Source organism: Dreissena polymorpha, chromosome 2 (assembly GCF_020536995.1).
Source record: "Dreissena polymorpha isolate Duluth1 chromosome 2, UMN_Dpol_1.0, whole genome shotgun sequence".
Classification (NCBI taxonomy): Eukaryota; Metazoa; Mollusca; class Bivalvia; order Myida; family Dreissenidae; genus Dreissena; species Dreissena polymorpha.
Genome location: NC_068356.1, coordinates 70263836 through 70281790, shown reverse-complemented (window position 1 = coordinate 70281790; position 17955 = coordinate 70263836). Strand labels below are relative to the sequence as shown.

The 17955-nt window shown below is 36.9% G+C and overlaps 2 protein-coding genes across 10 annotated transcripts in view; both read right to left on the bottom strand.

Annotated features, from left to right (window-relative positions):
- Window positions 1–17955, bottom strand: part of LOC127867511 (metalloendopeptidase OMA1, mitochondrial-like) — a 182573-nt gene that overhangs the window by 138601 nt on the left and 26017 nt on the right. For 5 of the 9 annotated variants that reach the window (XM_052408707.1, XM_052408708.1, XM_052408706.1 and 2 more), the window contains exon 9: window positions 12769–15735. In XM_052408707.1, coding sequence (XP_052264667.1) covers window positions 15544–15735 — 192 coding nt within the window. In that variant the 3' untranslated portion in view covers window positions 12769–15543. Of the gene's footprint in view, window positions 1–12768; window positions 15736–17955 lie in introns of those variants that run through there. The other 4 variants (XR_008043524.1, XR_008043525.1, XR_008043523.1 and 1 more) reach the window with 3 other exon arrangements.
- Window positions 944–4281, bottom strand: LOC127867504 (uncharacterized). Its single transcript, XM_052408686.1, has one exon. It carries the CDS (start codon window positions 4123–4125, stop codon window positions 1138–1140), a length of 2988 nt encoding a protein of 995 aa, XP_052264646.1. The 5' UTR covers window positions 4126–4281; the 3' UTR covers window positions 944–1137.

Below are 17955 nucleotides of genomic sequence, written 5' to 3'. Positions count from 1 at the left end.
CACATTACAAAGTATATACAAAATGAAAATGTACAGCGTCGAGCAGTCCGCTGGGTCAAGCATAACCATTCCCCGTACGACAGTGTCACCTCCATGCAACAGGAATTATTATTGACTTTCGTAGACTTAATCTGACAGATGGCGCCAAAGTAAAGTGTAACGTCTTTTCAAACCTTCAATTGAAGAACGTAGACTGGGCGTAAGAATTCTTAAGTTTGCGAACGCGTTTGTAAAACGTTCGTTAGAATTGGCGTAAGAACGTTCGTACGTAAGAATCGCAGAATTCTTACGAAAAACTTTAGAATTGTTCATGAAACGGGCCCATTATGCGCATGCAGTTCGAAAAAAAGGACGTAGTAAAATTTATTAAAACAATTTCCTTTTTAATACATCGAATAATTTTCTGTGGACTGGGGCTATAATAGTATGCTAACGATGAGGGTTGAATGTCAACGAACACCATGATTTTTAATTGGAATTTACATTTTATTTACATATTTCCACTTTACATAAGGGTAACGACAAAATCATGTTCCAAATTAAATATTGAACATACACTTCATATTAAAGAACATTGCCACATTTTAAGAAGGAGTTTGTAACAGCTCACGTCGAATATAAAGGATATTTCCAAATGACTTTATTAGAAAAAAAGGTTTCTGATACTAACATATTCAACTGTGATCAATGTCGCCCAATAATAAAAAGCAGAACATGCGCATTTGTAATGACGTATGAGTTTAACAACCGTCTGAACCAAATTAAAAACGTTTCATAACATGACGATGAGCTATTGTGACGATGTAAGTTATTTATAAACTGTTTTCAAAAGTTAAAGAATACATGTACAATAAATAATGAAATCGCCGGACGCATAAATATTGAGCAAAGTACAATTGAAATAAAACGAGAAAAACAAAATTTATGGAATACAATAAAACTTCATATTAATGTGTGTATAAGTTTAAAACTGGACAAAGCCGAAAACCTGTGTCAACACTATTGATTCAATGATAATAACAATAATTATTGTAACAAAACCACAATAAAGTTTTGGAAAAAAAAACACTTCAGTATTATGAACAAAAAGAACATCCGTTCAATATCGTGATCTAACTCGCCAATCTCCTCTGATATTTATTTCAAGACGTCATCGGGAATTTCAAAGTTCTCCAGGAAGTATATGACGCATTTCAGAAACCCCGACATCACAAGAACGAACTCGTCGGAATTCCCTGGAACCTTTGTAGCCTCCATTTGCGCCAAGAAAAACTCGGGAACATGCTTCCGTTCCACGACAAGTGCTTGTATTTTCTTGTAGATACTCAAGGCCCAAAGCACCGACTCTTGAATTTCGTCTTTACTCGGCATCGTTCGCTCAAAAACGTCACCGGAAAGAATCATATTGTTCCATTTGATTGGTTCCGAATCGTTTGCAGAAAATTCCGTGACAAAGCCACGACTTTCTAATTCATAAAACAGTCCCGTTTTTAGGACATAGCTTGTAACGAATTCTGAAGCTTCAAACAGTGCAAGAAAAGTGTCAGTTGTGTTATCATGTTCGCATGTTCGTACTCTTTCTGTTGACAATTTCAGAGTTTGTTCGAAATTGAACAGCAAATGTGGACATAGCAGCTGAATGCTTTTTGCAATTTTATATCCATTTGTTGCACATCTCGGAGCGAATTTCATAGTCGCATGTTCAACCTGTGAAATGGAAACTTTAAACAGTAAGTTTTCCCTATTCCGTGAAACGATTTCATCATTCTCATCAATATTGCGTTTAACATCTTTCATCATCAGGAAGCATCCGATGGATTTGGCTGTGCTTTCATTTACTAAATTGTTCTTGGATATCCAGTTTTTTGGAATCCAATCTCTGAATCTGATAATTGGGGCTATATCAACACTTACATCTTCTCTCTTCAAATAAGATCCATACCAAACCAATTGTAATTGACCAATATTAAAACATTCACCTTGTAAATTCGTGTTGCCCCAAAATCCAAAGAATCTTGTACCTTGCCACGTTGTCGCATCGTTCAATGCGTTTTGAATGTATTTGTGAAACTGATTGCTTACATCAGACCTTTTGAGAAACCCATTTTCATCAAGTAAGTGTTTAACAGAGTAATTTTTAAACTCCTCTACATGATTTGCTTTCAAGTGGACAAAACCTTTCAAAGTTTCGTCCTCAACATCGGACATTTCAACAATTTCTCGTATTCTTACTAAATCAAACACAATATCAAACTCATCACAGCTTCCTACTTTTGTCTCTTCTGCAACGCTGCCGCCAAACACGACATGTGATTCAAATAACGGGTTCTGCATTTTAATCGATTTAGCAAGTCGCAAAGCAAATTCAAATATTTCCTTTCTCATTGTTCGCGAGTCTTCATCAATTAAAACAATTTGTGACATATTAAACTGAAGCCGAGAAATTGAGTTTTCCAGAACTAATTTTCTATTGTGCCAACACATTGGAAATTGTACAAGCCATTTATCAATAAAATTGCCGGCCACATGTTCCGGTTCTTCAAAGCCGCGACTATTCAAAGAACATTCTTTATGGCAACAGAGTTGAAATATCAAGCCGTGTCGAGTATCGGATACAATTGGTCCTGATTGATTTAGCGTTGACTCAAGCCCGATAAGCCTTAATGTCGCAGCATCGCCTTGTATTTCAGCTACATCCTTTGTAGTTCTGCTGTGTGTGTCTTCAATGGACAGGGAGGCACCATTCCGCAACAGACATTCTATTGCAGCATGGTTGTTGAAGTTCACAGCATGATGTAGAGGCGTGGCACCGAAATCGTCTTGAACATTGACATCGGCACCATGTTTAACTAGTGCTTCAATCATCTCAATCACAAACGGGGCTTCGTCACTTGTCAGTGTGTGAGTACACAAATGCAAAGGGGCCAAACCAAACCGGTCTCTCATATTTACATCTTCATAGAATTTGACCAATTCTTGGACTACAACAATATTGCAGTGTTCAACAGCTTGATGCAACAGGACTCTCCCGTGGATATCTTGATGTTTAAAGAGTTTGAATTTATTGAATACTTCGCCGGAAAAATGTCTCAATGAATCCATATACGACGCAAAGTCTGGTTTGTAATGTCTTTGTGTTAAATATACAAGAGGGGTTGTTTGGTTTCTGGAAGCTACACTATTTATTGACGCCCCACAATTTAACAGTGTATTTAGAAATACAGTACACCATTCTGGAATAGACTGTTTTATGTTGCATTCAGCCATCATCCAATTGAAGTTTTGAAACCAGAAATGAAGAGGTGTGATTTTAGTTTGAGCATGTACTATATTCATGTTAGCACCAAAGTCACATAACAGTCGAACTTTTTCCAATATACGCGGAGCATCAAATTCGAAAATTTTATTGACTCGCCCACATGATGTCTCTTCATTATCTTCACCGATGTCATCATCTACCCTCTGATATAGTGTATCTGTACACCTGTTTGTTTGCACATTCTTTGACGTGTGCGCTATGCAACTGCTCCCATTCAATTTTTCCATGGTTTCATCATTTTGAACTTCAGTACTTTCATTACACGGATCACTATATTCCATCCAGATTAAGCCACCAGCATTTACAGCACCTGTATTTAAACGATCGAGTTTAATCATGTGAGCATCGAACGTACATTGTTCCTTGATTGATTCATTAATGTTGTCGCTAGAATTGTCTTCAAAGTCTGCCTGAAACTCCTCCCAAGCTCTGTATATAAGCTCGTGAATCACAGGGCAACCTTTGGCATCAAGGGCGTTGGGATTGGCACCAAACTGAAGAAGCTTTTTAACAACTTCTGGATCTACCTGTCCGTCCATAGAAATATGTAAGGCGGTCCCACATATTGAATCGTCTTCTTCATCAATGTTGATAGTATCTACTTCACCATCTTTCATCGTAGGCTTCAGTAAATCCAAGACCGTAAGTTTGCTATTAAGACAAGCAAAGTGCAAAGCCATGTCTGACGTGGTTGGACTTTTTGCAAGGGCAGTAAATCCCCTTTTGATGGCACGCTTGATTATTCCGATATCATCATTAAGAATCGCTTCGAATACATGGTAAATGTCCGCTTCCGTTAAAGCCATCACCAATCCGACTTTGTGGGGCTATATTACCGTTTTATAAGTACACTTTTGAGATATTGTTTTCCGTATTTAAATATACAACATCAAAAAAACAGCAATCGGATTTTTTCACATTGTATAGCTTAACACCACGATTTTTTTACACCTCGAAATTTTGTCTTCTTCAAAAAATGATCTTAATTATAAAAAAGTCTTATATTCGTGTAAAGTTTTAAAGATGTTAATTTGTCCGATATACATTGTGTTTGTCTGATGTCCTTTTTATGTCATCGTTCTCTGTTTTGATATAATTATCATCTGCCGCTCATTACTCACAGATAGGATATCTAATACATGTATATGTATTGTTACTTGCACGTCTGTTAAGATAAAAAGCAGTACAGGACAATCGGATCTGGTTCATAGTTTTGTAAATAAACGATGACGTTATGTGATGTTCAACGATACCTACATCAAAATAATAATAATTGCTTATATCTCAAAACCTCCTGTAGTAATTGTATTTTGCGATCGACTTACATTTATATAAATGGCTTACCCACGTTACAATATCGGTAAAAAGCTTTCTCAGTGGGGTAATCTAGTAATTTAGTCAAGATGGCGACGTCCATGCCGAGATAGGTATTTTTCCGTTGTATACCCTTTATTACTTTTGTTGAATTTTTAATTCTGCTCACTTTCCAGCCATATCAGTAAGTGATAAGCGTTTATTATTTGTGAGCGTTAGCGCACATATAATGCAGACGCAATTTTGCAAATCAGTATGGGCTTAGCTACGCTAGGAACCGTAACCCGTGACTGCCTGTGTTGATAACAGCAGTAAAATTTAGCAGACGACGAATGCTAAAAGCGTGTGCTGTAACCACCGCATCTGCCTGTTCTCCCTGGTACAGTACATAGTGTGTATTAAACAGCTTATAAGACAACGTTTATCATTGAAATCTGTACATATTGGCTGCTTTTAGGGAAAACGGGGCTTAATGCATGTCAAATAAGATTATCCTTTGCACACTGATTAGCTGTATCAATGATTGAAAAAAAAACACATCTCGACCTGTGTTTTAAGAAACACTCTTTATAAATTTGAATGGGTTGTGGTCATTTCAAACTTGCGATATAAAAAGCTATTACATAAATTTGAAAACTGAGTTGCGTTTAAGATTATACAACAGCGAACAAATTCAGTGCCTTCAGCGCTTTCATGCCGTATTAATATTTGCTTGATATCTCGACTTTACTCGTTACGAATTTTCTTAGCGGGAACTGTAACTTGGTGATCACGCTAAAAAAATCGTAGCGAGTAAAGTCGATATATAGAGCGAAAATTAATACGAAATAAACGCTAATAACTTTCTTGTTGATTTGTCTTGAAAGTCTGCGGCATTAGAAAATTAATGAAAAGAACGAATGGTATACAACACCTGTCTTGGTATGGACGTCGTCATCTTGCCTATCCCGTGATCACCTTCTCTGTTTCTAGTTGCGTAAACTATGGCATGATGTTGCTTGTTCTATGTCAGAAGAAAAGGCTGTGACTGCTAGCAATATTTAAACAAAATATACTGTGTCATTAGAAGTTGTTACAAGTGAAGAAATTCATTTTTTGTTAAAGCCGTTACGCTAATGACGTTTAATCTCTGTGATGTGTTATTAGGAGCCCTTTTTAATGGCGACAACGGTTAAACGCTGAACTGTGTAATAAGAAGACGTTCTGACAAGCGTTTACGTTCAAACGATATACAAGGTAGCTAGAAACTTTGGGAGTGGTAAAATGTTAAAAAAACAAACTATACTATGTTTTAAAAAGACGCTGGGAAAAATGACGACGTACTGTTCTATAAAAAGACCGTGTGAATAGTGACGACATGAAGGCAACATACATTGTCATAAGAAGACGTTGTGACTAGCCCTTACGTTCCACTGTAGACAAGGTTTAAATACTATACTGTGACATTAGAAGACATCGTGACTAGCATTTACGTTCACATGATATACTGCATCGTTAGAAGACGTTTTGGCTGTTGACAAGGTTAAAACAATATACAATAACATCAGAAGACGTTGTTACAAGCCCTTACGTTCCAATAATATACTTCGTGGTTAGAAGACGTTTTGACTGTTGACAAGGCTTAAACGTTATACTGTGACATTAGAAGACGTTGTAACTGGCACTTACGTTCAAATGATATACTGCGCAGTTAGAAGACGTTGTGACTTGACAAGGTAATGTGACATTAGATGACCTCGTGACTAGCACTTACGTTCAAATGATATAATGCCTATTTAGAAGACGTTGTGACTGTTGACAAGGTTTAAACACTATACTGTGACACAGACAATAGACGACTTTGTGACAAGCCTTACATTCAAATGATAAACTACGTAGTTAGAAGACGTTGTGACTGTTGACAAGGTTTAAATATTATACTGTTACATTAGAATACGTTGTAACTATCACTTACGTTCAAATGATTTAATGCGTAGTAAGAAGACGTTGTGACTGTTGACAAAGTTTAAATACTACACTGTTACATTAGATGACGTTGTAACTAGCACTTACGTTCAAATGATATGTCACAGTACCTTGTCAACAGTCACAACTTCTTCTAACTAACAGTCACAACTTCTTCTAACTACGCATTATAAGATGACGTTGTGACTAGCTCTTACGTTGAAATGATACACTGCGTAGTTAGAAGACGTTGTGACTGTTGACAAGGTTTAAATGTTATACTGTTACATTAGAATACGTTGTAACTAGCACTTACGTTCAAATGATTTAATGCGTAGTTAGAAGATGTTGTGACTGTTGACAAAGTTTAAATACTATACTGTTACATTAGATGACGTTGTAACTAGCACTTACGCTCAAATGATATAATGCGTAGTTAGAAGAAGTTGTGACTGTTGACAAGGTATTGTGACATAAGATGACGTTGTGACTAGCTCTTACGTTGAAATGATACACTGCGTAGTTAGAAGACGTTGTGACTGTTGACAAGATACTGTGACATTAGATGACCTTGTAACAAGCTCTTGCGCTCAAATGATAAACTGCATAGTTAGATGACGTCGTGACAATTGACAAGGTGTAAACGTTATACTGTTACATTAGAAGACGTTGTAACTAGCACTTACGTTCAAATGATACACTGCGTAGTTAGAATACGTTGTGTCTGTTGACAAGGTTTAAACACTATACTGTTACATTAGATGACCTTGCTACAAGCCCTTACGTTCAAATGATATACTGTGTGGTTAGTAGACTGTTGACAAGGTTTAAACACTATACTGTTATATTACAAGACGTTGTAACTGTGATAACGTTGTTAGGATGTACTGTGTAATTAGATACTTTGTGACTACCAATAACCTTCAAACGCTTATGTCTGTCATGTAAAGACGTCGTGGCGTGTGAAAACGTTCAAACGCAATAGTGTGCTAATAGAAGATATGCCTAGTGTCCACGTTCAGACGTTGCGTTGCATTTTGTATTAGGAATACAATTTGGCAGGTGTCAAAGTTCGAATGCGGAACTATGGGGCTAGAAAACGTTGCGTCAATTGACGACGTTCAACTCTGCAAACGCTACATTAGAAGCCTTTCTGACTAATGACGGCGTTCCACCACTGTATATTGTCATTAGAGACGTTGTGACAAGTGACAACATTCAAACTTTGAACTTTTTTGTTGTAAGAAGATATTGTAAATTTAAGTTTTCAAACGCTTGACTGTGACACGTGAACGCTTTTCTTATAAAGCATTGTGACAAGTGACAACTTTCAATTGCTATAATGTTTTATTATAAAACATTGTTCATGGCAAGCACGTTCAAACGCTTACTGTGGCACGGATGAGAAGAAGTTGTAACATGTGGTAAATGTCACTTCGTGAAAACGCTGTAAAGCGTCGTAAAAAGACAAATGCGTTTTGACGACATTCAAACTATTTACTTTACCATTAGAACGTTGCGACCAGTGATATGTGACATACGGAGACGTTGTGCTTAATGACAATTGTTAAACGCTGTACTGTTTAACTAGTTACAACGGCAACGTGTTCTTCTGCCATAGTAAAGCAAATGAACGTTGTTATAGGTTGTATGAAAGTCGCTCCATTTTAGAACCTCTTCTTATGGCACATTACATCGTTTGAACATCGAACCTAGTCAAACATCTTATGACACTGTACATATTTCAATGTGTTAAAACGACTTTTTACAAAACAAGTTTGATCATCAACAGAAGTTTAATGCTACGTCTTCTTGTAGCATTGTACATCGTATGAACCTTGTAACTATTCTCTTCCTTTTCCTATAATTCAGTATAGTATGTTTTCTAATAACACAGTGCATTGTTTTATTGTTGTCACTAGTGACAACGGCTTTATAAGACACAGTACAGAGTTTGAAAGACGTAACTTGTCGCAACGTATTCTTACGATTCAGTAAGACGAATGAACGTCTACACTAATGACAAATTCTTATTATTACAAAGTTCAGCGTTTTAACGTGGTCACAAGTACCAGCGTCTTTTAATGAAACAGTAAAACGTTTGAACAAAACCTGTCAAATTTGTCAATGATGCTGTACATTGTTTAACGTTCTCTGACGACAATGTACAGCGTTTGAATGTCTTCACGTTTTACAAGATTATCTGATGACATTGAACAGGGTTTGTATGTCGTCACTAGTCGACATTCTCTGATGACATTGTAAAACATTTGAATTTCATCATTGGTTCTTCTTCTTTTTCTTCTTTTATAATAATGGCTATGTTCAATACTGATACATTATGGCCATGCGTGGGGGGTTAAAAAGAAATAGATTGATAGGTTTCCCGAGTTACTAAATCCGTAGTAACAACGTTCTATGACGACATAGTACAACTTTTGAATATCGTCACTAGTCCAATCGTTCTATGATAAAATACTATAAAATTAAAATGGCGTCACCCTTCACAGAATTCTATGCCGACATAGTAAACATTTGAACGTCGTCACTTGTCACAACTTTCTATGCAGACATAGAACAATATTTAAACATCGTCACTGGTCACAGCGTTTTCTGACGACAAAGTAAAACATTTGAATGACGTCACTTGTAACAACGATATGTGACGACATAGTACAACATTTGAATGTCGTCACTTATCATCACAACGTTCTATTACGACATATAACAACGTTTAGACGTCATCACTGGTCACAGCATTCTCTGACGACATAGTACATTGTTTAGACATCGTTACTAGTCACAACGTTCAATAATCACATATTACAACATTTAAACGCCGACACTTGTCACAACGTTATATGATGACATAGTACAAAGTTTAGACGTCGTCACTGGTAACGACGTTCAATGACGACATAGTACAACATTTAGACGTTGTGATTGGTCACAAGTTCTAAGACGAAATAGTACGTTTTAACGTCTGCACTGGTCAGAGCGATCGATGCTTACATAGTACCTTTTTCGTGTCGATACTGCATGGTCATAGCGTTCTATGGCGTCATATTACGTTTAGACGTCGTCACTCGTCAGAGCGTTCTATGACGACATAGTACAACGTTTAGACGTAGAAACTGGTAACAGCGTTCTATGAGGACATAAACAATAATTTGAATGTTGTCGCTTGTTACCGCGTTCATTGATAACATAGTAAAACGTTAAACCCTCGCCACTGGTCACTTCGTTCCATGACGACATAGTAAAACGTTTAGACGTCGTCACTGGTCACAACGTTCTATGAGGACATAGTACAACGCGTAGACTTTGGCACTCTAAAAAGCGTTCTATGATGACATGGTACTACGTTTAGACGGCGTCACTGATCAAAACGTTCTATAACGACATATTTCGTTTTAAAGGTCTACACTTGTTATAACATTCTATGCTGACATAGTACTTTTTCATGTCAACACTGGTCTAAGCGTTCTATGACGTCATAGTACGTATTAATGTCGACACTGGTCACGACGTTCTATGGCGTCATAGTACAACGTTAAGACGTTGTCACTGTAACAACGTTCTTTGACGACATAAGTCGTCACTGGTAACAGCATTCTATGGCGACACAGTACAACGTTTAAACGTCGTCATCGGTTACAGCGTTATCCGACGACATAGTACAGCGTTTTGACGTAGACACTTGCCAATATGTGTTCTATGACGACATGGTACAGTGTTTAGAGGTCGATACTTTCACAGTGTTCTATGACGACACAGTACAACGTATAGACGTCGTCACTGGTCACAGCGTTATCCGACGACATAGTACAGCGTAAAGACGTCGACACTTGACACACTGTCCTAAGACGACATAGTTCATTGTTTAGACGTCGTCACTGATCATAAAATTCCATGACGACTTTGTACAACGTTTATACATCGTGAGTGGTCACAACGTTCTATGACAACATATTACGTTTTAACGTCTGCACTGGTAAGAGTGATCGATGCTGACATAGTACCTTTTTCATGTCGACACTGGTCACAGTGTTCTATTGACAACATAGTACGTTTTAACGTATGTACTGGTAAGAGTGATCGATGCTGACATAGTACCTTTTTCATGTCGACACTGGTCACAGCGTTCTATGACGACATAATACAAAGTTTAGACGCCATCACTGGTCACTAAGTAATATGACGACTTAGAACAACATTTAGACGTCGATGCTGGTCACGGCGTTCTAAGGAATAAGTACAACGTTTAGACGTCGTCACTCGTCACAGCGTTCTATTACGACATAGTACAACGTTTACACGTTGACACTGGTAACAGCGTTCTATGAAGACATATAAATAACAACGTTTAGACGGCGTCACTGGTCACAACGTTCATTGACGAAACAGTAAAATGTTTAGACGTCGTAACCGTCAAAACGTTCTATGACGACATAGTACAACGTTTTAACGTTGCCACTGGTCACAACGTTCTATGACGACATAAAACACCGCTAAGACGTCGCCACTGGTAACAGCGTTCTATGATGTATAGTACTTAGACGACGTGACTGGTCACAACGTTCAATGACGAAATAGTAAAACGTTTAGACGTCGTCACTGGTCAAAACGTTAAATGGCGACATAGTACAAGGTTAAGACGTCGTCACTAGTCACAACGTTCTACGACGTCATAGTACGTTTTAAAGGTTAACACTTGTTACAGCATTCTATGCTGATATAGTATCTTTTTCATGTCGACTGTGGTCACAGCGTTCTTTGACGTCATAGTACGTTTTAACGTCGACACTGGCCACAGCGTTTTATGGCGACATAGTTCAACATTGAGAGGTCGTCACTGGTCGCAACGTTTTTTGACGACATAGTAGAACGTTTAGAAGTCGTCACTGATCAAAGCATTCTATGACAACATAATACAACTTTTAGACGTCGTCACTTGTCACAGCGTTATCTGGCGGCATGGTTAGACGTCGACACTGTCCACAGCGTTCTAAGAAGATATATTACAACGTTAAGACGTCGTCACTGGTCACAACTATCTATGACGAGTCTTTGACGACATAGAACGACGTTTAGACGTCGACACTGGTTAGCGTTCTATAATGGCACAGTGCAACGTTTAGACTTCGTAACTGGTAACAGCGTTCTATCATGACTTCGTCACTTGTCACAGAGTTCTATTGAGAAATACAACGTTTAGAAGTCCTCACTGGCCACAGCGTTTTATGATGACATAGTACGTTTTAACGTCTGCAATGGTCTCGGCGTTCAATTAAGACATAATCACATTATATAATGTTCTCTGATTACATAGTTTAGTGTTAAAACGTCGTCATAAGTCACAAAGTATAAATAATGACACGTAACACGACGTCGACATAACAGTTTAACGTTTTATTTAAGAATTGAATAGCATTTTTCTGCATTTCATCGGTGTATGAACTGTTGGAAAAATTACGCCTATGTCGGCATTTATGCATAAAATTAGGTGCATTTTTCCGACAGTTCATACACCGATGAAATGCAGAAAAATGCTATTCAATTCTTATAATTACAACACAAAATATCTTAAAGCTGAAATTCTATGGTAAGGAACCTGGATCATACAATTCCTTTTTAATCTAGCGTATGAATCTGTTTTCAGTTTCGGTTTCATCTCCGTCAAACGGGTATATTGTTGACATTTGCGCAAAAATATAACGTCATTTCGCTATTGACCAATAAAAACAACGCCATTAAATTTCGCGCAAAATATAACATCATTTTGGCAACTTGTTTATGACCAGCAAGTAGCACCATAAATTTTCATGTTTAAATTTGCATACGAAGTGGGTGCATCGGAAAATGAAAAACCGGCCACGTGAACAAATTATCTAATCAGAATGCAGCATTCATATGAATGTTACAGAAGTTGAAATTATTGTAGTTATAAGTCACAATGTCTCCAATTTACAATACAGTATTTAAACGTCGTCATGCCTTTCCCACGATAAACATAATGTGCATGTATGTTAATAAATTTGTTTTATAAACTGGACTCTACATAGCGTTGTTCTTAGGGCCAATAATTCGCACGTTTGATAAGAAATGAAAGTGAAACTTGGAAACACTAACTGTGTTGCAAATCATAATGACTGATTTGTATTAAAAGGAGTAAAACACTGAACAAGATATACATTAGAAAATAAATTTTACTAATGATTTTCTAAATAACATTGGTTTGATTAAAAAGAAACCAATGATTATTTCAATGGACATTTCGAAACAATTATATGTGTAAAGAGCATTTTAGAAATAGTATTGCCATTTGTGAAATGAACTACTTCACAAAATGTTGACTGATAGACAAACCAACATGTAAAACAGGAAACTAGAAGTATTTCTTCCAAAATACAAGAAAAATAAATTATCAATTAAAAACATATTGAATACATCAAAAACAAGATGCGTTTGTGAAACACAATGTCCCCCTATATGACGTTTGACCTTGAAGGATGACCTTGACCCTTCACCACTCAAAATGGGCAGCTCCATGAGATACACATGCATGTCAAATCTAAAATTTCTAGCTTCAATATGCAGAAGTGACATTACATGAGCAATTTTGACCCATATATTTGACCTTGAAGGATGACCTTGACCTTTCACCACTCGAAATGTGCAGCTACATGAGATACACATGCATGCCAAATATCAAGTTGCTATCTTCAATATTGCAAGAGTATTCATAAAATAAGCGATTTGGGTCACATATATTTGACCTCTGACCTTGAAGGATGACCTTGACCTTTCAACACTGAAAATGTGCAGCTCCATGAGATACACATGCATGCCAAATATCAAGTTGCTATCTTCAATATTTCAAAAGTATTCATAAAATAAGCGATTTGGGCCACATATATTTGACCTCTGACCTTGAAGGATGACCTTGACCTTTCACCACTGAAAATGTGCAGCTCCATGAGATACACATGCATGCCAAATATCAAGTTGCTATCTTCAATATTTCAAAAGTATTCATAAAATGAGCGATTTTGGCCACATATATTTGACCTCTGACCTTGAAGGATGACCTTGACCTTTCACCACTCAAAATGTGCAGCTCCATGAGATACACATGCATGCCAAAAATCAAGTTGTTATATTCAATATAGCAAAAGTTATTGCAAAATGTTAAAGTTGGCGCAAACCAACCAACCAACAGACCAACCAACCAACAGACCAACAGACAGGGCAAAAACAATATGTCCCCCACTACTATAGTGGGGGACATAACTAAATGACAAGTACATGTATCTCTCTGACAGACTATAATAAATGTATTCAAATGAAATAATTAAATGCTAACCATATACACATAACTAGAAATGTGTCACAGACGCTGATGCTATTACAACACATGTTTGGTCACAGACAACTCCACCCTATATTCTACAGTGGACATAGAGACAAACGACCATAATTCAGACAACAAAATATTGTAAGAGAAACAATTAATTTCTTAACAATCAAATACACATCTAGGTCATTTAGCAGTGAAAGTTTTAACATGAACCACCCAAAAGTTTAAGAGGACTTGAAAACACACGCTTCCAAAACAATCCATTATGTTGACATAGCTTGAATATAAGAATATTGTTGTTACTGTTGCAGAGTTGATTAAACCTTGATTCAATCTGTTTTTCATAACTGTTGCAGAGTTGATTAAACATTACATTAATCTGTTTTTAATGTACAAAAATGGGCTGTTAAAATGTAGAAAATATTCATACAATCTTCACAAAATAAATCATAGCAAAATTTTAAAAATATATAAAGTGAATACCTTTCAACAATACTATTAAAATAACTGTGCAAAATGTAAAGCTATGTAAATGGAACTTTTCTGGTAAAGGTCACTTCATCAAAGACAACAATTAATATAATATGTGTTCAGCTTGCAGTTATTCAGGAGTTAATATATTTTCATTTGAAGTAAAAACAAGGGACAAAATTGTCACAAAACCAGGTTTTCATTGTGAAAAAAAATCTGATAAAGGGAGACAACTCAAACTGAACTTTTGAAATGAACAAACAAAATTAACCCCCTTTGTAAGTTTGTTTTAAAATAAATCTATTTTTAGTCGTGGCGACCTTGACATTGGAGATATTGACGTGATTCTTTCGTGCGACACACCGTCCCATGATGGTGAACAAATGTGCCAAATGATTTTAAAATCTCATAATTAATGACATAGTTATAGCCCAGACAAGGTCATTTATGGCTATTTTTTACCTTTGAACTCAAAGTGTGACCTTGACCTTGGAGATATTGACGTAATTTTTTCGCGCGACACACCGCCTAATGATGGTTAACAAATGTGCCAAATGATTTTAAAATCTCACAATGAACGACAAAGTTATGGCCCCGACAAGCTTGTTCCGCCCGCCCGCCAGCCAGCCAGCCAGCCAGACCGCCAGCCAGCCAGCCAGCCCGCCCGCATTCGCCAATCTAATCTTCGGAAAACCTGGTTAATAATACCAAGGTTACTTTGTTCATCAAAAAATCATAATCAACAGACTGTTTTATTCAACAAAACTAAAACATAAGGCTGATGCAAGTGCAAAACATCAATTTAAAGTTTTTTAAGACATTTTTTGTTGTAATTTGTAATGAAAGAACCGGGATAAACAAAATTGATATACAACCACAAACATAAACATCAAAAATAGAACTTTTTACAAAAAACAAAACAGTTTATCAAATAAATTTACAAAATTCATAAACACTATATCTTATGATAAAAATACAATTTTTAATGCCTATTATATTCAATAAACATAAACAAGTCGGTCTAAAACATGTGTTCTAAAACTCGAAGTTAGCAAAAAATGAAAACAAAGAGCAAGAAAAAAATGAGAATATCACAGGTTCTTTGAGTTCTAACTTCCCCTTGTCATCAAGACCCTTACTTTGGGGCAGGTCTGTACGTTGGCACATATTTTGCAGTATGTTTTGTCCGCTGTATGGCGTTCACGTTGGCGTTGGTTGCGCGAGAGACTAGGACCTCGTTTGAGATCCTGCGTACCATGGCCGCACGTAGTCGAGGGTCCTCTGCAGGCAGCGGGGGACAGTGGCACTTCACACGCTCTTCCACCGCCTGGAAGGAACAAAACAAACTGGAGCCACAAGCATTGGCAGTGTCCAAAATACAATACCGTAATTACTCTATGTTTTTGGACACGTAAAAATAATTATTTATTTTCGTGTCCGAAAACTTAGATACGAATAATCTTCACAAAATACAGGTGTCCGAAAACTTAGCGTCGAAAATTGAAGTGTCCGAAAATAGCGTCAATTGTATCAACGACTACCGGTAATAGCACGCGCTTGTAAAATACCATGCGGCAAAGTATAAATTACAGTTATATATGTTTGCACTGCATTTTAAATTATTTTAAATGCTTCATTTATGTGACAGAAAGTTACTACAATGTTGTACTTTGACCAACGTGTTCAAAGATGAGCATGTGATGTACCGATACACGCTAGTATGAACCTGTAATTAACACAATACAAAAGCAAACTATGAATTCTTTGTTTGTTCATTTCCGATATTTGTTGTCTAACACCTTCCATTGTTCGTGAAACTTGCAATAGGGTGCATCACACTTCGAAGCGTTTAGTATTTGTCACAGTTATATTACTAAGATGGGGTTGTACCATTGCGGTAGATAATGGAACTGTTAATTGGCACTACCCCTGGTAATTGTCATAAAGCTTATGCTATCCGGCGAAACCATTGTTTAATACCGGTTTACAAGGTTATTTACCCAATAAAGCATATGTAATGGTCCGTTGCCCTCAGGCATGCACCTGCCATGTTTAATGATGTTAATCTGGTTGTAAAACCCCATGATCGAAGTGTCATTAGTAATCGAAAACAGGACCGAAATTTGGTAAAATAGCGCTGTAAAATATACTGTCCGAAAACTTAGAGACATTAATTATGGACGAAAACTATTGTGTGTCCGAAAATTAAGTCACGAAAAATAATTATTTTTGCTTAAAAAGGGGGTGTCCAAAACTTAGAGTGTCCGAAAACATAGAGCAATTATGGTAGATCATATTACTTAAGAATTGGCAGTGTCCAAGATACAATGGATCATAATACTAGATAATTGGCAGCGTCCAAAATACAATGGATCATAATACTGGAAAGGCGAGCATTGAAAGTGACTCAAACATGGTGAGTCATGGTGACTCACAATACTAGAACTACAAACATTGGTAATGTCCCAAACACTATGGATCAAAATACCATAGAGCTTAATTTCTTGAGGTATTTGGCTCTAGAGTCATGCGAGGAATATTAATTAAAACAAGCGATATGTTTGTGAAACACTATGTAACCATATATTTGACGTTTGACCTTGACCTTTCACCACTCAAAATGTGCAGCTCCATGAGATACACATGCATGCCAAATATCAAGTTGCTATCTTCAATAGTGTAAAAGTTATTACAAATGTAAAAGTTTGCACAAACAAACCAACAAACAAACCAACAGACAGGGCAAAAACAATATGTCCCCCACTATTGTGGTGAAGTATTTTTTTCAATTTACCTTGCCAAAAATAAGGTACTGGTAATAGGGCAAACCTACATCTAGGATTCAATATATTTATTGCCATTTTAACCAATGCTGGCCAATTCACAAACAAATGGTAATAAAACAAGAATAGCAATTTTTCTAAATCCAAGGTCTAGTGGAAATCTGTTGCACAATCTGTGGTTGAGTCAGTCACTAAAGGTACAGGGTAACATTACCACTAGACAACAGATCTGCTATGTACCTTAGGTATGAGCTCCAGTAACACTACCACTAGACCACAGATCTGCTATGTACCTAAGGTATGAGCTCAGGTAACATTACCACTAGACCACAGATCTGCTATGTACCTTAGGTATGAGCTCCAGTAACACTACCACTAGACCACAGATCTGCTATGTACCTTAGGTATGAGCTCTGGTAACATTATTAGACCACATAACTGCTATGTACCTTAGGTAAGAGCTCTGGTAACATTATTAGACCACAGAACTGCTATGTACCTTAGGTAAGAGCTCTGGTAACATTATTAGACTACAGATCTGCTATGTACCTTAGGTAAGAACTCTGGTAACATTATTAGACTACAGATCTGCTATGTACCTTAGGTAAGAACTCTGGTAACATTATTAGACTACAGATCTGCTATGTACCTTAGGTAAGAACTCTGGTAACATTATTAGACCACATAACTGCTATGTACCTTAGGTAAGAGCTCTGGTAACATTATTAGACCACAGAACTGCTATGTACCTTAGGTAAGAGCTC

Bases quoted from the DNA above. Each gene is read 5' to 3' on its own strand.
- LOC127867504 (XM_052408686.1), bottom strand. From the start codon at position 4,125: ATGGCTTTAACGGAAGCGGACATTTACCATGTATTCGAAGCGATTCTT.